The sequence below is a fragment of the Colletes latitarsis genome, chromosome 13 (genome assembly GCF_051014445.1).
Source record: "Colletes latitarsis isolate SP2378_abdomen chromosome 13, iyColLati1, whole genome shotgun sequence".
NCBI classification, from domain to species: Eukaryota; Metazoa; Arthropoda; class Insecta; order Hymenoptera; family Colletidae; genus Colletes; species Colletes latitarsis.
In genome coordinates this window covers 9807144-9830023 of record NC_135146.1, presented here as the reverse complement: position 1 = coordinate 9830023, position 22880 = coordinate 9807144, and the positions used below count along the sequence as shown (strand labels likewise).

The 22880-nt window shown below is 33.9% G+C and overlaps 2 protein-coding genes across 6 annotated transcripts in view; both read right to left on the bottom strand.

Annotated features, from left to right (window-relative positions):
• Window positions 1-536: 536 nt before the first annotated feature.
• LOC143349451 (putative SERF-like protein) lies at window positions 537-6064 on the bottom strand. Its single transcript, XM_076780723.1, has 3 exons — window positions 5907-6064; window positions 3145-3256; window positions 537-1580 (listed from the first exon to the last, which is right to left on the bottom strand). Exons 1-3 carry the CDS (start codon window positions 5911-5913, stop codon window positions 1505-1507), a joined length of 195 nt encoding a protein of 64 aa, XP_076636838.1. The 5' UTR covers window positions 5914-6064; the 3' UTR covers window positions 537-1504.
• Window positions 6065-7425: 1361 nt separating this feature from the next.
• LOC143349443 (uncharacterized) overlaps window positions 7426-22880 on the bottom strand; it is a 39301-nt gene continuing 23846 nt past the window's right edge. For 4 of the 5 annotated variants that reach the window (XM_076780710.1, XM_076780712.1, XM_076780709.1 and 1 more), the window contains 5 exons: window positions 17106-17556; window positions 14216-14911; window positions 13762-14135; window positions 7924-8116; window positions 7426-7782 (listed from right to left, as the gene is read on the bottom strand). In XM_076780710.1, coding sequence (XP_076636825.1) covers window positions 7578-7782; window positions 7924-8116; window positions 13762-14135; window positions 14216-14911; window positions 17106-17556 — 1919 coding nt within the window. In that variant the 3' untranslated portion in view covers window positions 7426-7577. Of the gene's footprint in view, window positions 7783-7923; window positions 8117-8136; window positions 12256-13761; window positions 14136-14215; window positions 14912-17105; window positions 17557-22880 lie in introns of those variants that run through there. The other variant, XM_076780711.1, reaches the window with a different exon arrangement.

Sequence of the window (22880 nt, the reverse complement as noted above, 5' to 3'; positions counted from 1 at the left end):
TATTTCAATGAAACTTTTTTCTGAAATAGAGCTCATGGGTACCTACAAAAAAGTATTAGACAACTTTTCTGTAGAGCGCCAAACAAAATTACTAAAAATCAAAAACGAATTTTTAAGGAAAATCGACTGGGGGCCCTAAATTTTCCATCGAAATTGAAAAGTTTCAAATCACTTTGGAAAAATTATTTTCGATAGCAGGGGTCAATTGCAATCATTTTCGGTGAATACACATACCTCCAAAATCCTACGTACTTTCGAGAAAAAAATTCTTTACCGAAAATATGTGTGGCTAGAAATGTTTGTGTAATTTAATTTTCTGTCTCACTTCCTCTTGTGTTCATTTGTGTAACCTGTTGGTAATGTCGCGAATGACACGAAGATGGTAATGGGGCCTAGAATCCCATAAAAATGGACCTACTCCAATGAGTCCCAAAGTGGGCGCTACCGCCACCTGGTGGCCGTTGCAGCGATCCAGAGGCCACAATGTACAGTTTTCCGTTCAATCAACATTGTAATAAACTAGACATCATATCATATAATAATACTAATGATACTTTTAATAAACAATAATAAATTCCCTATTTTCAGTGAATGTACAACATGATTATTAATGAGGAAGTCGCATTTTACTAACATTGAAGCGACAATCCCACTTTAATTGAAAACGGGTTATTCATTACTTGTGATTACGTTTCTAACATTTTTATGATAAATAGCATCTAAACGTATGCATTGGTTACAACGGAAGAATTGATTAATACTGATTAAAATTCGATCAGTAATGTGGGATCACCTTATTTAATGAGCAATAATATTACTCTTACTATAAAGAAAAGAAGCTTACAATAAACACTAGACTTTAATTATAATGAAACAGAATAATTATTCTGTGGATTATCTAGCTAATATAGCTTACAATATATTTCCTAACCTCTCAATGGGCATTTCCAATTATTAAGCTCAAATATGCATGTCCTATTGTGGCAGTTTTACTTTCAGAGTACCATGAAGCAGGAAAATTCGATGTCTATTTTAAAATTAAGCGATTTATTATGAGCCAAACAATATAACAAAGGTACATACCTTTTTGATACTGTACTTTGTTAAAATTACTTCTTACACGACATATTAAATAACTAAAAACTTCAATTTACAAATTGAAAATTAGTACTACAAATACCCTCATGTTTAATTCAGTTCCTTATATCTAGATGGACAAGTCAAATGCGCATTTTCTTTGACCATTAAGGTTTAGGTAACAATAATTTTATACACAATGACTATTATTATTTCTGTGAACAACACGTAAATAACATGATTATTTTAACTAAGTTCTGTGGTACGCAGTCTGAAGATATTTTCTATGATCAAGAACACTATGAATCTTTTATGCACTCACATTAAGCTTAACTTTGGTGCCTTTATGATCAGGAATTTTAATAACACAACTGTCAAAGTTTTATACTGAATTCAGCCAAAGAATTTGCATGGCATATTGACAAAATTATCTTGCACATTGTTTAACTTTGTCCTGGTCTTGCTGCTTCTTGAGTTGTTTTTCTCTCATTCGTTCCGCATCTCTATAATTACAAAAGTAATTTCAAGTATTTATTTTGTACCTTACGCGTGTAAAACATGCAATTTTAACTTCCATTATATTTGTTTAATAATTTTTTAATTTATAGTTATTCCAAATCTTAAATATCCATCTTCTAGAACTAATATTAACTTCAAATTCAAAACTTTTAATAGAATTTATTTATAATTAAGAATTATAACTAAAGCTGGAAATTATAACAATTTTGTGGTTGGCTATTAAACACAATGAATTTTGAGGGAAAAATTTTAATGGGAGATTCTATTGGCCAAAATAAGACGATAATGAAGAATACCAATTTGTTGATTGAGGCTTCGTTAAAAAGTTATTAACGTTTATAGTTGCGTCTGTAGATAGGCAACCTGCGCACAGCCGCATGCGCGTGATACTGATTCTCACTCACAAGACTCGCGACTTTAAACGTTAATAACTTTTTAACGAAGCCTCAATCAACAAATTGGTATTCTTCATTTTCGTCTTATTTTGGCCTCTAGAATCTCCCATTAAAATTTTTCCCACGGGTGACTGAACACCCTGTATGCACACCCATGGGAAAAATTTTAATGGGGGATTCTAGAGGCCAAAATAAGACGAAAATCAAGAATATTAATTTGTTGATTGAGGCTTCGTTAAAAAGTTATTAACATTTATAGTTTCGCCTGTGAGACAGCAACCTGCGCACAACTGTGTGCGCGTGATACTGATTCTCACTCACAAGACTCGCGACTTTAAACGTTAATAACTTTTTAACGAAGCCTCCATCAACAAATTAGTATTCTTCATTTTCGTCTTATTTTGGCCTCTAGAATCTCCTATTAAAATTTTTCCCACGGATGACTGAACACCATGTATGTACACCCATGGGAAAAATTTTAATGGGGGATTCTAGAGGCCAAAATAAGACGAAAATCAAGAATACTAATTTGTTGATTGAGGCTTCGTTAAAAAGTTATTAACGTTTATAGTTGCGTCTGTAGATAGGCAACCTGCGCACAACTGTGTGCGCGTGATACTGGTTCTCACTCACAAGACTCGCAACTTTAAACGTTAATAACTTTTTAACGAAGGCTCAATCAACAAATTGGTATTCTTCATTTTCGTCTTATTTTAGCCTCTAGAATCTCCCATTAAAATTTTTCCCACGGGTGACTGAACACCATGTATGTACACCCATGGGAAAAATTTTAATGGGGGATTCTAGAGGCCAAAATAAGACGAAAATCAAGAATACAAATTTGTTGATTGAGGCTTCGTTAAAAAGTTATTAACATTTATAGTTTCGCCTGTGAGACAGCAACCTGCGCACAACTGTGTGCGCGTGATACTGATTCTCACTCACAAGACTCGCGACTTTAAACGTTAATAACTTTTTAACGAAGCCTCAATCAACAAATTGGTATTCTTCATTTTCGTCTTATTTTGGCCTCTAGAATCCCCCATTAAAATTTTTCTCACGGGTGACTGAATACTCGGTATATATTTTTAATAATTCTTTAGAAGGATTTGAAAGTGTGTTATTACATACAAATTTATGTATTAATTGTTACCGTGCTTTACGCTGTTCCAACGAAAGACCTTTGTTACTGTCTTGTTCAGCAGCTGATTTCTTTGCAGTTTTTTTCATATTTTTGGCTCGTGCTAATTCGCGCTGATTTCCACCTATATAAGAAATAGACAAAAATAAAATACAATATTCTTACTTATTGTAATAACAATATATGCGTTACAGAAAAATACATATTAAATCGAAGCAGTACAAGTTTATTTGAAATAATTGAACAGTACCAAAATAGAAAAGAAATGATTCTATGTTAAAAAACATCTATGACCTCGAAATTTCAAAAAGGAAAACTAAGGAACTATTTTATTATTACTATGCTTGCCACTGTCAACGAACACTTTCACTATTAATTAAGATATTTACAAATACGCATTATATGAATTGCGAAGTCAGTTTCATAAGTATTCGTATCCTCGTTGCTTGTAAGAGAAATGCATTGAAATCAAACAATGCATGTAAGATTTTGCAATAAACTTTTTGCTATAAATGAACACATGTATAAAGATTATTTATACCAAATTATAACGAAATTAACTAACTAATAATAAAAATATATTGATTTTACTCTGCGTAGTAATAGCAGTCCACAAAAGTATTCGTACCAGTGTAGATTTTGTCAAAAACTCGCATATTATGGTAACTTCTTTACTTTGTATTAATTTTCAAGTATTGTGTCCACCTTTATGTCTTATTACATCGTTCAATCGATTTATCATACTTTCTACCAGTTTTAAAGTGATATTTGTTTCAATACTATTCCAAACTTCCACAATTTTTTCTTTTAGCATTTGTCTATTGGAAATTTCGCGTAGTCTTTTATCTATTTCCCTCCATAAGTTTTCTATTTGTATCTGAACTCTGAGGTGTACGTACAAAATGAGGAACGTGGTAAAGTATCCACTCACGAACAATCTGAGTTGCTCGTGTCGCTGTCGTGTTGGAAATAGTAGTCTTGCTTTCTTCGAGTATACTTTTATACTTTATTTTATCCATAATTCCATCGATAAAGACAAGATTGCCCAAACCATCACGGAGCCTCCACCATGCTTTACAGTCGGTTGTAGATTCTTTAATTCTAGTTCTTTATTAAGCTTTCTCCTTCGTCACATCCAAAAATATTAAATTTCGACTCGTCTGAGAAAATAACTTTCCAAAAGGTATTACTTTGACTTCTGCACTCCTTTGCAAATGCTAATCTCTTTATTTTGTTAATTTTACTAACGAAGGGTGTTCGACCATGAAAATTTTCATCTTTCAATATTCTTCGCACAAGTTTCAACAGAAACTTTTTTAATAAACATATCGTTACGCATTATAGCTAACTTAGGTGCACCAAGTTGAAGAGTTTGTTGTACTTGACGTATTATAGCTTTTCTTTCTCGAACGGTTAAAATCTTTGGTCTTCCAGTTCGTTATTTAACAAACTATCGCTTGCTTTTATCCGTTTAATGATAAATTGGATAGTCGATTTACTTCTGTAGATTATTTTCCCTATCTCAACATAACTTTTGCCCCCTTGGAGTAATTTAAAAACTATTTTACGTTCTTCTAGAGCAGTCTCGGACTTCTTTCGACTCATTTCTAATTATTCATGTTATTTTGATGCAATAGACTACTTTATTAGCGTTTGCTCAACCGACTATGATCCATGGAAATTATTTTCAACGTGAAATGGCATTCGAAACGAAAGAAAACAGACTTTGCTAAAAATGGTACGAATACTTTCGTTGACTGTTTTACGTACTACGCAATAGTAAAATCAATATATTTTTGTTATTAGTTAATCAATTTCGTTATAATTTGGTATAAATAAACTTTATACCTGTGATCATTTATAGCAAAAAGTTTATTGCAAAATTTCAAATGCATCCCTTGATTTGAACAAATTTCTCTTACAAGGAATGAGGTTACGAATACTTGTGGGACTGACTGTACATGTAAACAAAAAGGGTTAAATTATTCTAACCAATAAAATTGCCACCAAAACTCGAAAGTAAAAGTTGCAATTTACAAGATTGTATTCAAATAATATAAAAAATTATCCAAACTTGTTACATACAACAAATTACAATTGTAAAACACGTAAAAATATAGAATTATGTAAAAGATGCTACTTATGGTGGCAAAATTTGCTCGAAGTCTAATTAGACCTTGAGACGAAAATATGAAACTTAAATATGCAGTTTTCTTTGTATAAACGGAACTGTTCAAATATAATCAGTAAAATGTCATTTTTAACAATTCAAAATATGATCGAGGAGTCTCAAAACGTGATTACGATTAGTATTCTATATCATAAAAAGGAATTTCGAACGTCACAGTTCGAACAAACAAAAATGACATTGCAATACCAATTACGAGATTTCACGTCTGCCATAAAAACACTGACAAAGAAATCTTAAGAATATGACAGTTCGATAAACAACTACGGATCTGAAAACAAAAGATAAAGTAAAGGGTAAATATTTTAAATAGGGAATAACGAGAAACAAAAGGTTCGAATTGTCATCGCGAGTTATCACGAATACGGTCACTTTCGTACACACGCGAATATATCGAGTTAGTGGTATAAATAATCAATAAAAGCATAATTTCTGAGAAAAAAATACAGTCAAGTGTCGAGTCTTTGACCCGAAAGTTATTTAACAGACAAATGGCAGACGTGAAATATTAATACGCTGTTCTAAATTTACTTAATTAGATCGTAACTGCCTCAAACGTTGCAATAAGAAAATAGTTGAAACGTACGGGTCATTCTTTCAGTTCTTGATCTCCGATAAGCAAGTACTTAAAAATTGAGTCCCGAGCAAGTGCTGCGAAAAAGCACGGCCTTGCACCTCTGCTTTTCACTGTAGTACACTAATTTCTAAACCAAAATAAATCTTGCGTCGTCTCAGTCGGCGAATGTCGACGCGTGCGCCACCTGGACGGAGGTTTCTTTCGTTACTAGCTTTAAAGCGCGAGCGACGCGATTACGTACTCCACAACGATTAATTTGTTGTGACTGAAACTTAGTATATACCTATATTGTCCAAAAGCAGTCAAAATGACTGCATTGCGAAAGAATAATGTGTAAATAAATTTGTTTAAAATTAATTTTTGATATTTTTTATATTATCTACAGTCATACAACAAGTTATTAGTAGGTATTAAAAATAAAAAAAATTTACTTCATTTGGAAAAGAAAATAATTTATGCATTATTGTTTGTACATTTTAAGCAAATGAAAGTGGAAATCTTTTTATGTGTACATCTTCCGCAAACATACTTTTACATTTTTCACATATATTATTTGTTTTGTTGTGGCAAAGTCGTACTTGACAAATTTTTCGTCTGTTAGAATACGTTGTATTTGATGATGTTGCGGGTCTTCATGTTCCGATGAATTTTTCTGTCTTGCAGCTCTGTAATCGGTGGAAAGCTGTTCTACTAATTGAAACGAGAACTGTTTTTGTTGTATTTGTATTCCTGTTGTTTGTTTGTAAAGGATCCGAGCATTTATAGCAGCCGAATCTAAAATATTGAGAAATATTTGGAGGGGCCATCTACGAGAACTAGATTTTACTGTATATTTTCTGGCCATTCGGTCCGTCGTATCAACTCCAAATTTTGTTTTGTTATAAAATTGAAACTGTGTCATTATATACATAATTGTTTTTCTAATTGAAATTGAAAAGCAGTCAAAGGCAATCTAGTGTTAATAACAGAATATTCAATGCTTATAACAAAAGAACATGTAGTGTAAACTAAATTGAGAATTGCAGTTATACTTTTTAAATACTCTGTTTACAAAAATAAAAATACAGATGCATGATGAAGGGTAAATTTTCTAAAATGCATTAATTTTCAGTTACTTGATAACTGGTTTTATACAGTAGATATCTTCCAAAGAGCACAATGCAAGGAAAGATGTATCGATTGTAGCATAACAATTGTTTTATAGCTTTAAAGAAATATATAAAAGCAGAAGTATTTCTAAAATTCAAATGTATAAATTAATGCATTGTCATTTTAATGCAATCCTGAGCTTTGTAGCCAATTTGTCGTTTCCAGTCTTCCGTGATAATATTCTACGATTCTTTACAACACAGAACGATCAAAACATATGAAAGTATCGATGAAAAAAGTTTCATTTGCTCACCTACTACGTTAAGATTTAGTTACTGTGCAAAAGAAATGAAATCAATAAAAACTTGAGATCAAAGATCCTTTCGTGTATCAAGAGTAAAGGAAAGTAGGAAGAATTTATCGATCCTGTGTCAAAACATTATTAGTTTGTACAGTTTTATTTATAATCTGTTACTATAATAATAGAAAAATATCGTTCCTGTCCAGAAGGAAGTTTGTTAGTGATATTTGTTAGTACTCGATTTAAAATTCTCTTTGCGATACAAAATTGAAGTATTGGTTCATCTTTCGCTATGAAAATTGTCGATTCAAATGATTTGAATTGTGACTGTTGTCAGTGCAGTTTGGTGGCAACGTTTCGTGAAGGTACATGACTGGCCAATGGCGCCCTGAATATGTTGGCGATTGTCTATACACCGCATGATCCTTGGGTAAATAGGGATAATAAGTTTCGCTGCAAGGTCTCCATTGATCATCGTTGGAGCCTACGTAACACCTGAAAAATATAAATTTCACTAATATTGGGGAAACAATGCAAGATTCGACTCTGTTGGATCTGAAATTCATGAAACAGTATTTTTTAAATGAAAAACCTCATAAGGATCAAATCTGAAAGATAGTTAGGTTGTTACTGTACCAAGGATAATGATATCCCGCTGAAAAGCCGCATCGATGGTTAGAGTCGCAACAGTAATCCCAGCTACCGTATTCGCTTTCTTCGGTTTCGCAGGACCAGAAGCCAGCTACCTCGTTACGCTGACAAACAGTGCCATTTTTACAGGGGTGACCATTCACCGTGTAACGTTGGAAAGTGGACAATTCTTTTCTTGCTAGTTGGCATGAAATAAAAGAGCAGAAACTTAATTTAGATGCATGCATTCCATCGGCAGAGCTCAAATCCATCGATAATTAATTGAAGAAATCATTTTTTCAATGTTTGGGGATACTTATACTACTTATGATACATCTAAAGTGCTCTGCGTAACACTTTCACTGCTACGTCACCCACATATGGGTGACAGGTTTTATTGTATAACGTTGGAAAGTGAGCAATTGTTTTCTTGCTAGTTGGCACAAAATAAAAGAGGAAAAACTTAGTTTAGATGCATGTATTCCATCGACAGAGCTTAATTCCATCGACAATTAATTGAAGAAATTATCTTTCCAATGTTTGGGGTTACGTATGCTACTCATTATGCATCTAAAGTGCTCTGCTTAACATTTTCACTGCTACGTCACCCACATATGGGTGACAGGATTTACCATATAACGTTAGAAAAGTGGACAATTGTTTTCTTGCTAGTTGGCATAAAATAAGAAAGCAAAAACTTAATTTAGATGCATGCATTCCATCGGAACAGCTCAAATCCATCAATAATTGAAGAAATAATTTTTCCAATGTTTGGGGATACTTATGCTACTTCAGATACATCTAAAAAGTACCCTGCGTAACACTTTCACAGCCACATCACTCATATATGGGTGACAGGATTTACCATATAACGTTGGAAAGTAGGCAATTCTTTTCTTGCTACTTGACATAAAATAAGAAAGCAAAAACTTAATTTAGATGCATGCATTCCATCGACAGAGCTTACATCCATCGACAATTAATTGAAGAAATCATGTTTTCAATGTTTGGGGATACTTATGCTATTTATGATACACCTAAAAAATGCCCTGCTTAACCCCTTAACCTTTATGCCCAAGTCTGACTGCTTTGAAAAACGATATTTGTTTAATCTAATGGTTTAAAGAATGATAATATTTGTTTCCTTTAAAATTATACGTTGGATACAACATTGTATGTAACAAAAACTACATTTTTAGAAGCAAATCCAATAAAGAAAACTGATCATTCTTGGTTAACCCAAAAAATGGGAGCGTTAAGGGGTTAACACTTTCACTGTTACATCACCCACATATGGGCGACAGGATTCACCATATAACATTTGGAAAGTGGACAATTGTTTTCTTGGTAGTTACCATAAAATAAGAAAGCAAAAACTTAATTTAAATACATCCATTCCATCGGAACAACTCAAATCCATTGACACTTGAAGAAATAATTTTTCCAATGTTTGGGGATACTTATGCTACTTATGATACACCTAAAAAGTGCCTTGCTTAACATGTTCACTGCCACGTTACCCACATATGGGTGACAGGATTTACAGTATAACGTTGGAAAATGGGTAATTCTTCTCTTGCTAGTTGGCATAAAATAAAAGAGCAAAAACTTAATTTAGATGCATCCATTCTATTGAGACAGCTTAATTCTATCCATAATTAATTGAAGAAATCATTTTTTCAATGATTGGGGATACTTATGCTACTCATTATACATCTAAAGTGCCCTGCGTAACACTTTCACTGCCACGTCACCCACGTATAGGTGACAGGATTTACCATATAACATTGGAAAGTAGACAATTCTTTTCTTGCTAGTTGGCATAAAATAAGAAAGCAAAAACTTAATTTAGATGCATGCATTCCATCGGCAGAGCTTAAATCCATCGACAATTAATTGAAGAAATCATTTTTTCAATGTTTGGGGATACTTATGCTACTTATGATACACCTAAAAAGTGTCCTGCTTAACCCCTTAACCTTTATGCCTGAGTCTGACTGCTTTGAAAAACGATATTTGTTTAATCTAATGGTTTAAGGGATGATAATATTTGTTTCCTTTAAAATTATACGTTGGATACAACATTGTAAGTAACAAAAACTGCATTTTTAGAAGCAAATCCAATAAAGAAAACTGATCATTCTTGGTTAACCCAAAAAATATGAGCGTTAAGGGGTTAACACTTTCACTGCCACGTCACCCACATATGGGTGACAGGATTCACAATATAACATTAGAAAAGTGGACAATTGTTTTCTTGGTAGTTACCATAAAATAAGAAAGCAAAAACTTAATTTAAATACATCCATCCCATCGGAACAACTCAAATCCATTGATAATTGAAGAAATACTTTTTCCAATGTTTGGGGATACTTATGCTACTCATTATACATCTAAAGTGCTCTGCGTAACACTTTCACTGCCACGTCACCTACATATAGGTGACAGGATTTACCATATAACGCTAGAAAAGTGGACAATTGTTTTCTTGCTAGTTGGCATAAAATAAGAAAGCAAAAACTTAATTTAGATGCATGCATTCCATCGGAACAGCTCAAATCCATCAATAATTGAAGAAATCAGATTTCCAATGTTTGGGGATACTTATGCTATTTATGATACATCTAAAAACTGTCCTGCTTAATACTTTCACTGCCACGTTAACCACATATGGGTGACAGGATTTACCATATAACGCTAGAAAAGTGGACAATTGTTTTCTTGCTAGTTGGCATAGAATACAAGAGCAAAAACTTAATTTAGATACATCCATTCCATCGACAGAGTTTACATCCATCAATTAATTGAAGAAATCATCTTTCCAATGTTTGGGGATACTTATGCTACTTATTATACATCTAAAAACTGCCCTGCTTAATACTTTCACTGCTACGTCAACCACATATGGGTGACAGGATTTACCATATAACGTTAGAAAAGTGGGCAATTGTTTTTTTACTAGTTGGCATAAAATAAAAGAGCAAAAACTTAATTTAGATGCATCCATTCCATTGAGACAGCTTAATTCCATCCATAATTAATTGAAGAAATCATCTTTCCAATGTTTGGGGATTCGTATGCTACTCATTATACATCTAAAGTGTCCTGCGTAACACTTTCACTGCCACGTCACCCACATATAAGTGATAGAATTCACCATATAACATTAGAAAAGTGGACAATTGTTTTCTTGCTAGTTGCCATAAAATAAGAAAGCAAAAACTTAATTTAGATGCATGCATTCCATCGGAACAGCTCAAATCCATCAATAATTGAAGAAATAATTTTTCCAATGTTTGGGGATACTTATGCTACTTCAGATACATCTAAAAAGTACCCTGCGTAACACTTTCACAGCCACATCACTCATATATGGGTGACAGGATTTACCATATAACGTTGGAAAGTAGGCAATTCTTTTCTTGCTACTTGACATAAAATAAGAAAGCAAAAACTTAATTTAGATGCATGCATTCCATCGACAGAGCTTACATCCATCGACAATTAATTGAAGAAATCATGTTTTCAATGTTTGGGGATACTTATGCTATTTATGATACACCTAAAAAATGCCCTGCTTAACCCCTTAACCTTTATGCCCAAGTCTGACTGCTTTGAAAAACGATATTTGTTTAATCTAATGGTTTAAAGAATGATAATATTTGTTTCCTTTAAAATTATACGTTGGATACAACATTGTATGTAACAAAAACTACATTTTTAGAAGCAAATCCAATAAAGAAAACTGATCATTCTTGGTTAACCCAAAAAATGGGAGCGTTAAGGGGTTAACACTTTCACTGTTACATCACCCACATATGGGCGACAGGATTCACCATATAACATTTGGAAAGTGGACAATTGTTTTCTTGGTAGTTACCATAAAATAAGAAAGCAAAAACTTAATTTAAATACATCCATTCCATCGGAACAACTCAAATCCATTGACACTTGAAGAAATAATTTTTCCAATGTTTGGGGATACTTATGCTACTTATGATACACCTAAAAAGTGCCTTGCTTAACATGTTCACTGCCACGTTACCCACATATGGGTGACAGGATTTACAGTATAACGTTGGAAAATGGGTAATTCTTCTCTTGCTAGTTGGCATAAAATAAAAGAGCAAAAACTTAATTTAGATGCATCCATTCTATTGAGACAGCTTAATTCTATCCATAATTAATTGAAGAAATCATTTTTTCAATGATTGGGGATACTTATGCTACTCATTATACATCTAAAGTGCCCTGCGTAACACTTTCACTGCCACGTCACCCACGTATAGGTGACAGGATTTACCATATAACATTGGAAAGTAGACAATTCTTTTCTTGCTAGTTGGCATAAAATAAGAAAGCAAAAACTTAATTTAGATGCATGCATTCCATCGGCAGAGCTTAAATCCATCGACAATTAATTGAAGAAATCATTTTTTCAATGTTTGGGGATACTTATGCTACTTATGATACACCTAAAAAGTGTCCTGCTTAACCCCTTAACCTTTATGCCTGAGTCTGACTGCTTTGAAAAACGATATTTGTTTAATCTAATGGTTTAAGGGATGATAATATTTGTTTCCTTTAAAATTATACGTTGGATACAACATTGTAAGTAACAAAAACTGCATTTTTAGAAGCAAATCCAATAAAGAAAACTGATCATTCTTGGTTAACCCAAAAAATATGAGCGTTAAGGGGTTAACACTTTCACTGCCACGTCACCCACATATGGGTGACAGGATTCACAATATAACATTAGAAAAGTGGACAATTGTTTTCTTGGTAGTTACCATAAAATAAGAAAGCAAAAACTTAATTTAAATACATCCATCCCATCGGAACAACTCAAATCCATTGATAATTGAAGAAATACTTTTTCCAATGTTTGGGGATACTTATGCTACTCATTATACATCTAAAGTGCTCTGCGTAACACTTTCACTGCCACGTCACCTACATATAGGTGACAGGATTTACCATATAACGCTAGAAAAGTGGACAATTGTTTTCTTGCTAGTTGGCATAAAATAAGAAAGCAAAAACTTAATTTAGATGCATGCATTCCATCGGAACAGCTCAAATCCATCAATAATTGAAGAAATCAGATTTCCAATGTTTGGGGATACTTATGCTATTTATGATACATCTAAAAACTGTCCTGCTTAATACTTTCACTGCCACGTTAACCACATATGGGTGACAGGATTTACCATATAACGCTAGAAAAGTGGACAATTGTTTTCTTGCTAGTTGGCATAGAATACAAGAGCAAAAACTTAATTTAGATACATCCATTCCATCGACAGAGTTTACATCCATCAATTAATTGAAGAAATCATCTTTCCAATGTTTGGGGATACTTATGCTACTTATTATACATCTAAAAACTGCCCTGCTTAATACTTTCACTGCTACGTCAACCACATATGGGTGACAGGATTTACCATATAACGTTAGAAAAGTGGGCAATTGTTTTTTTACTAGTTGGCATAAAATAAAAGAGCAAAAACTTAATTTAGATGCATCCATTCCATTGAGACAGCTTAATTCCATCCATAATTAATTGAAGAAATCATCTTTCCAATGTTTGGGGATTCGTATGCTACTCATTATACATCTAAAGTGTCCTGCGTAACACTTTCACTGCCACGTCACCCACATATAAGTGATAGAATTCACCATATAACATTAGAAAAGTGGACAATTGTTTTCTTGCTAGTTGCCATAAAATAAGAAAGCAAAAACTTAATTTAGATGCATCCATTCCATCAGGACAGCTTAGATCCATCGATAATTGAAGAAATAATTTTTCCAATCCCCTGAAATAACTTATTTACTTACGGTAGAAAAAATCGAATCCAGGGTCGAAATGGGGATCACCGTCGACAATGCCAGTTTGTGGATCGCGTTCGTGATCCTGGGGCCTGAATTTGCTTCCAGTGGGATCGAAAGGTAAATCGAGTGTAGGAGGTCCATCGTTGAACACAGTTTGTCCGTTCGAGTGGTCGTCCTGCGTGGGAGGGAACGGTGGGCCGTGGTCCTCTGGCGACGGTGTGGCGTACGGAACATTTACCATCATTCTACAATAAGGATCGTGATCTCTCCACGTGTATAGCAAATGATCCTCATCATGCGTGTAGTCCACGTTTGGTCTTAGGTCTCGTATCGAGATGTCGCTCAACAAACAGTTGTTTCGAGTGTTATCAGTGGCGATCCTACGGATAATACTCTATTACTTTAAGCTAGGGTTAAAGTAAGGGTTTATTTCCACAGCAAAACCCGTGAAAATGCTTACATATAATTGAAAGACATGCATGGCGGTGCTGCGACCGAGTTCCTCATCGTGGAACACTTTTGCTGACACTCTGATTTCGTGTCAGCTCTGGTGAAGGACACTACCGCGTGTGGCATTAGTCTGCAAGGTCTGTGATGTTCGGAGTAACAATGTTCATCCATTCGCGTGGATGTGGCTCTGTTGTTCGCCACAGCCGCGTCGGGGATTGGCAACGGTGGATACGCCTCGCAACCATAAGAGAAGCTGCTTCTCTCGTACAACTCCGCCCCATCCATGTCGGGCATATTGGCAGGATTTATTTCTCCAGGTGGCCAATCGGTCAGGAAACAATTCGAAGAGACTCGATCGTTCGCGTGCGCTCGGTAATCCGTCGTTGCGTATTTAAAGACGAAACTCCTGCAAACAAATTCCTGGGAGGCGGTGCACTCGAACTGACACTCTCCCAAATCATCGACGGGCATCGACTTCTTCGTGATGTCCGTCGGAATGCCAAATCCGCTTCTGACTCTTGAGAAACACTCCTCAGATGAATATTTATTCGACGTTTTCTTCAAGCGACAAACTTTCGAGTCTTGGACGATCACGTAGGTGTCGTAATCTCTATCTGGCTCGAGATCCGTATAAAAGTTCAGATCCTGGTGTGGAAGGTCGCTCAATAAACAATTATCTGTGGGGTTCGTAGTCAACACGTTGTATCTATGTAGGTACACATATACAATAAGAATAAGTTAAAGGGAAAAGGTGAAAATCAGAGGAAACGATAAGAAAGGTAGATTGATACTATTACTGTCTTTAATTGTGCTAGGATTACACTAGCGTGGAAACTCTGAGTTGTATGTGTAACATACTTTCTGCAGATATGTGAACTAATAGGTTCTCTTAGTTGAAAGGGAAACACAGAATCTGACGCAGGCAAAATGATAGCACGCTGGAACAGTATTTACAATTTCTGGTGTTTTGTTAACTTGCATTGAGTTGTTACGTTCAATTGGTGTTTAGAGTGTTATCACATTGCTATTTTCAGAATGGGTTGTGGCTAATTGTTTAGTGGAAATGAAAGTAGTACAATTTTAGCTCTGAGGAAAGAAAAGCAGTTATTCAAATTGCAAAATAAGCTAGTCGCAGTAGAAAATTTGTATATAATTTGGTAGAAGATACAAATGCATATGGAAAGAATAAAAGTACAGGAAGATTAGCTTCTTCAGACTTCAGAAGAGAGTTTCATTGAAATATATTCATTATTGTAGGAGTTATAGTGGTTTGAAAATTGGACCATTTTTATGGGGTTTTTCTCATTTTATTTTCAGTAATGAATTTTTTTCTCGAAAGTGCGTAGGATATTGGGCATGTGTGTATTCACCAAAAATGATAGCAATTGACCCCTGTAACCAAAAATAATTTTTCTAGAACGATTTGAAATTTTTAAATTTTCAGGAAAATAGACAGTTATGATCAGACATTATATTTTCAGTAATGAATTTTTTTCTCGAAAATGATTAGGATTTCGGAGGTATGTCTATTGACCAAAAATGATAGCAATTGTCCCCCACAACCAAAAATAATTTTTCTAGAACGATCTGAAATTTCTTTTTCTGCACCCTGCATCCCCTGTCGATTTTTCTTAAAAATTTATTTTTCATTTTTAATAAATTTGTTTGACGCTGGATGGAAATATTGTTTAGTACTTTTTTATAGGTATCCATGAGCTCTAGTACCAGACTAAATTTCAATGAGATACACTCACTAGTGTAGGAGTTATGGTCGTTTGAAGATTGGACCATTTTTATGGGGTTTCCCTCAGTTTACGAAGTCAAGGAACAATTTTTCCAATATTTTTAGAATTTCTACATATTCTTCACGAAAATACGCGTTGATTGCTTTTTTAAACATTAAAATCCTTCAACTCGTTCAGAAGTTATGACGTTTTAAAGATACGCTTGAAATTTTTGAGTGATATTTCTGCCTGAAATTATATTTTCGGTAAGGAATTTTTTTCTCGAAAATGATTAGGATTTCGAGGGTATGTCTATCCACCAAAAATGATAGCAATTGATCCCTGCAATCAAAAATAATTTTTTTAGAACGATTTAAAATTTTTTAATTTTGTTGAAACATTTCACACCTTCTCGAATTTTTTTCTCCGAACTGGGTAGGATTTCCGGGGTATATCTATTCATCAAAAATGATTATAATCGACCCTTGCAATCGGAAATAATTTTTTTAGAACGATTTGAAAAATTTTTTTCAATTTTGAACAAAATTTTGTTCAGTCACCCGTGGAAAAAATTTTAATGGGAGATTCTAGAGGCCAAAATAAGACGAAAATCAAGAATACCAATTTGTTGATTGAGGCTTCGTTAAAAAGTTATTAACATTTAAAGTCGCGAGTCTTGTGAGTGAGAATCAGTATCACGCGCACACAGCTCTGCGCAGGTTGCCGATCTACAGACTCAACTATAAACGTTAATAACAACAAATTGGTATTCTTCATTTTCGTCTTATTTTGGCCTCCAGAATCTCCCATTAAAATTTCTCCCATAGGTTGCTGAACACCCTCTATATCTTTATCTTTGAAGTGTGCTGCCATTTAGTCTGCATTGGATCATGACTTCCTCTCCTAAGAAACCTCACTGAAGTAACGTCAGTCTATGTTATGTCTACATATTTGTGGAAGATACGTTTTACATATCACTAAAAATTGTCACGCTAACATAATCCTATCACAAGAAAACAGAGATTATCTCTGAGTGTAACTAGGGTCTCTAATTTTCTAAAATATGTTTAAAGAGGAATCGACTGTTATTTAACTGGCAAGATTTTGTTTATAAGAACAGATGCAGTTTATGTTCAGTTTTTATAGAAGAAGGATGCTGTTTTTCTCTGCACTCACCTAAAAGCGAAACTCCCGCAAGAAAAGGACAATTCCTTGATACAGAGATCCTCACACTGCATCAAATCACGCGCCAAACAAGTTTTCCTTAACACGCTTCTGCTCAATTTCGAGCCAGTTGCTGATCTAATGGAACATTTCTGTGCCCCTGGGAATTTACCATGTTCCTCGTAGGGAAAGTCTTTCGCCGGGGGCACGGTATTATCGTTGTACCCAAACGCGCTGCCATAATTATAATATTTTCCGTAAAACTGATCGTAATCTTGCGACGACGATCGATCCTCCGGTCGATATTTGGGGAAAATCGGCGACCTCTCGTTCGGAAATCCTTTATGGTCGATGCGTGGATCGTGGAGAGAATTGTTGTAAACTGAACCAGAATAATGTATCTCTGAACTCGTCCAGTTCGGGCCGTTCCAGGGTCGGCCATTTTCACGAGAGTTGTAAGTTTCTAAATAAACAAATTAATAATGTTATGTGTATTTAATTTTGCTATTCGCTATAATACTCTATATTATGATAGCATAGACGAGGTATACGAGTAGACTTTTCACCTTATGGACTTTCAGGGCCCAATCTGACTGCCTTACCGACCGGAAAATTCGGGGGTGATTTTACCGACCTGAAAATTCGGGAGTGATTTTACCGACGTGAAAATTCGGAGGTGATTTTACCGACCTCTTCTCATGGATGGCGGTCAGTTGACAAACTATTCACGGAATCAGTATGTATGAGCAGCAGCTATAGTGTGTGCGTAAATACATGTGAATTGACTATGAAACGGATTATAAAACGCAATTTTCAAACGACTACAACACCTACAATAATAAATATATTTCAATGAAACTTTTTTCTGAAGTAGAGCTCATGGGTATCTATAAAAAAGTATTAGACAATTTTTCTGTAGAGCATCAAACAAAATTATTAAAAATCAAAAACGAATTTTTAAGGAAAATCGACAGAGGGTAGATGCCTAAATTTTTCGACGAAAAAAAAAGTTTCTAATCGTTCTAAAAAAATTATTTTTAGCTGGGAGGGTCAATTGCAATCATTTTTAGTGTACAGACATGCCCCCAAAATTCTAACCATTTTCGAGAAAAAAATTCAAATATGTTTGAAATTTTTAGACGAAATTAAAAAATTTCAAATCATACTAAAAAAAATATATTTAGTTACAGGGGTCAATTACAAGTATTTTTGATGAACAGACGTAACCCCCAATTCCTACGCATTTTCGAGAAAAAAATTCCTTAACGAAAATCTAACGTGAAGCCAGAATTGCTTCCCTGAAATTTCATGAAAATCTTTAAAATGTTATAACTCCTGAACGAATTGAAGGATTTTAATGTTTAAAAAAGCGAACGACGCGTATTTTGCTAGAGAATATGTAGAAATTCTAAAAATTTTTGAAAACTTTACCCTTGACCCTGCAAAATGAGAAAACTCCATTAAAATGGTCCAATCTTCAAACAGCCATAACTCCTACAATAGCGAATATAATTCAATGAAACTTTTTTCTAAAGTAGAGCTCATGGGTACCTACAAAGAAGTATTAGACAAATTTTCTGTAGAGCGTCAAACAAAATTACTAAAAATCAAAAACGATTTTTTAAGGAAAATCGACAAGAGGGTAGATGCCTAAATTTTTCGACGAAACAAAAATTTTGAAATCTCGCTAAAAAAATTATTTTCTATCGCAGGGGTTAATTACAATAATTTTTGGTCAATAGACATACCCCCGAAATCCTACCCACTTTCGAGAAAAAAATTCGACAAGGTGCCTAAATTTTTCGGCAAAAATGAAAATTTTCAAATCGTTCTGAAAAAATTATTTCTAGCTAGGGGGATCAATTACAATCACTTTTGGTCAATAGACATACCCTCGAAATTCTACCCACTTTGGAGAAAAAAATTCCTTACCGAAAATATTATGTGAAGCCAGAAATGGTACCCCGAAATTTCATGCGATTCTTTAAAATGTCATAACTCCTGAACGGATTGGGCGATTTTAATGTTCAAAAAGCCAAACGCCGCGTATTTTGGTGTGGAATATGTAGCAATTATAAAAATATTCGAGAAGTTGCTCCTTGACATCGTAAAGTTAAAAAAACTCCATTAAAATGGTCCAATCTTCAAACAGCCATAACTCCTACAATAGCGAATATAATTCAATGAAACTTTTTTCTAAAGTAGAGCTCATGGGTACCTACAAAAAAGTATTAGACAACTTTTCTGTAGAGCGTCAAACAAAATTACTAAAAATCAAAAACGAATTTTTAAGGAAAATCGACAGAGGGTAGATGCCTAAATTTTTCGACGAAAAAAAAAATTATTTTCTATCGCAGTGGTTAATTACAATAATTTTTGGTCAATAGACATACCCCCGAAATCCTACTCACTTTCGAGAAAAAAATTCGACAAGGTGCCTAAATTTTTCGGCAAAAATGAAAATTTTCAAATCGTTCTGAAAAAATTATTTCTAGCTAGGGGGATCAATTACAATCACTTTTGGTCAATAGACATACCCTCGAAATTCTACCCACTTTGGAGAAAAAAATTCCTTACCGAAAATATTATGTGAAACCAGAAAAATGGTACCCCGAAAGGGTATAGCCGAATAAGGGGGTCAAATGTGCCCCCAAACCGAATTGAACGAATGATAGGTCATTCGATAGCTTATCCAAAAAAAACCAAGTGTGCAAATTTTTAACTTGAAATCTCGACCGTGGGGGTAGTAATGGGGTGAAAACGAAAATCATGTTTTTCAACAATTTCTCTTAACCTATTGAGTAAAAAAATGTAAAAAAATTCAGAGACACTTCGGGTACTGGGATACATATTTTGGGAGATTTTCAGATTTTTTGCTCGAAGAACCAGGTAGTAAAAAATAAAAAACCGCAAAAAATGCCGAAAAATGCCAATTACGTATCGAAGGAGGCCCGGAACTACTTTTATACTTTTACAGTAAACACGTATTGCTATTACTATTATTCTCAATTTTTTTCAGATTTTTCATTTTGGTGCGCCGCAGTGAAAAAAAATAAAAACCGATTTTTTCCTCATTTTCTGCGTATTAGAGTAACTTACACGTTGAATTTTTATGCATTCTTCAATATGCGAGTGTTTTGTACACTGTTTAATGTCTCTACACTAAGCAGAATTACATAACAATTGAAAGAAACAAAATAAACCAACCGTTGAGCGCAACATATCCTAAAAAATCAACGATGTTTTCAACGACGTCGTTGGCGCAGCGTTAAAGTGTCCGACTGTGGAACCGCTGGAAGTTTTTTTACCGTAGGTTCGGGTCTCTCTTTGGGACTTAGAATTTTTTTTTATTCGTTATTTTTTTTTTCAAATTCTAACTATATAACAATGGTTTATATTTATTTATAAATATTCTAAAGGCATTTTACAAATATTTTAACCTGAAATATATATAAATATAATTTTGGAGCGTCTTTGCGTCCTTATTTTTTTTGTCAACCACGATTATTGTTTAACATCTCTTAAACTGAAATTAATGTGAAATGTTAGTTTTCAAATCTCTTACCTTTGACTATTGTGAATGGATTAGAACAGAAGATTCTATACTGGCTTACTATTACTTCTTCAACCCCTTCGATCAAGCAGATCTTTCCTTTTTTTTCTCTTTCTTTGATAAATATGAATGTTTGCTACAGAGTAACTTGCTAAAGAGTGATTAATAACGAAAAATAATTTTACGAAAAAAACCATTCCTAATAGCTACAATGTACCAGAAAACTGTGTCATAAACCGAATTTTCAAATCACTTTGGATTTTAACAGTATATTAAATATTGCTATAGTTTAACAATATGTATCCTTAATTTTTTTGAAGTTATTTTTAAATGATGTGGAAATAAGAAAATCATCCTATGCAAAAATCGCACCAAAATTATATTTATACATATTTCAGGTTAAAATATTTGTAAAATGCCTTTAGAATATTTATAAATAAATATAAACCATTGTTATATAGTTAGAATTTGAAAAAAAAAATAACGAATAAAAAAAAATTCTAAGTCCCAAAGAGAGACCCGAACCTACGGTAAAAAAACTTTCAGCGGTTCCACAGTCGGACACTTTAACGCTGCGCCAACGACGTCGTTGAAAACATCGTTGATTTTTTAGGATATGTTGCGCTCAACGGTTGGTTTATTTTGTTTCTTTCAATTGTTATGTAATTCTGCTTAGTGTAGAGACATTAAACAGTGTACAAAACACTCGCATATTGAAGAATGCATAAAAATTCAACGTGTAAGTTACTCTAATACGCAGAAAATGAGGAAAAAATCGGTTTTTATTTTTTTTCACTGCGGCGCACCAAAATGAAAAATCTGAAAAAAATTGAGAATAATAGTAATAGCAATACGTGTTTACTGTAAAAGTATAAAAGTAGTTCCGGGCCTCCTTCGATACGTAATTGGCATTTTTCGGCATTTTTTGCGGTTTTTTATTTTTTACTACCTGGTTCTTCGAGCAAAAAATCTGAAAATCTCCCAAAATATGTGTCCCAGTACCCGAAGTGTCTCTGAATTTTTTTACATTTTTTTACTCAATAGGTTAAGAGAAATTGTTGAAAAACATGATTTTCGTTTTCACCCCATTACTACCCCCACGGTCGAGATTTCAAGTTAAAAATTTGCACACTTGGTTTTTTTTGGATAAGCTATCGAATGACCTATCATTCGTTCAATTCGGTTTGGGGGCACATTTGACCCCCTTATTCGGCTATACCCTTTCATGCGATTCTTTAAAACGTCATAACTCCTGAACGGATTGGGCGATTTTAATGTTCAAAAAGCCAAACGCCGCGTATTTTGGTGTGGAATATGTAGCAATTATAAAAATATTCGAGAAGTTGCTCCTTGACATCGTAAAGTTAAAAAAACTCCATTAAAATGGTCCAATCTTCAAACAGCCATAACTCCTACAATAGCGAATATAATTCAATGAAACTTTTTTCTAAAGTAGAGCTCATGGGTACCTACAAAAAAGTATTAGACAACTTTTCTGTAGAGCGCCAAACAAAATTACTAAAAATCAAAAACGAATTTTTAAGGAAAATCGACAGAGGGTAGATGCCTAAATTTTTCGACGAAAAAAAAAATTTTGAAATCTCTCTAAAAAAATTATTTTCTATCGCAGGGGTTAATTACAATAATTTTTGGTCAATAGACGTACCCCCAAAATCCTACCCACTTTCGAGAAAAAAATTCGAGAAGGTATTGAAATTTTTAGACGAAATTAAAAAAATTCAAATCGTACTAAAAAAATTATACTTAATTAGAGGGGTCAATTACAATCATTTTCGGTGAATAGACATATCCCCGAAATTCTACCCACTTTGGAGAAAAAAATTCCTTACCGAAAATATTATGTGAAACTAGAAATGGTACCCCGAAATTTCATGCGATTCTTTAAAATGTCATAACTCTTGAACGGATTGGGCGATTTTAATGTTTAAAAAAGCAATCAACGCGTATTTTAGTCAAGAATATGTAGAAATTCAAAAAATGTTCGAAAACCTGTTCCTTAAACCCGTAAAATGTGAAAAACTCCATAAAAATGGTCCAATTTTCAAACAGCCATAACTCCTACAATAGCGAATATAATTCAATGAAACTTTTTTCTAAAGTAGAGCTCATGGGTACCTACAAAAAAGTATTAGACAAATTTTCTGTAGAGCGTCAAACAAAATTACTAAAAATCAAAAACGAATTTTTAAGGAAAATCGACTGGGGGCCCTAAA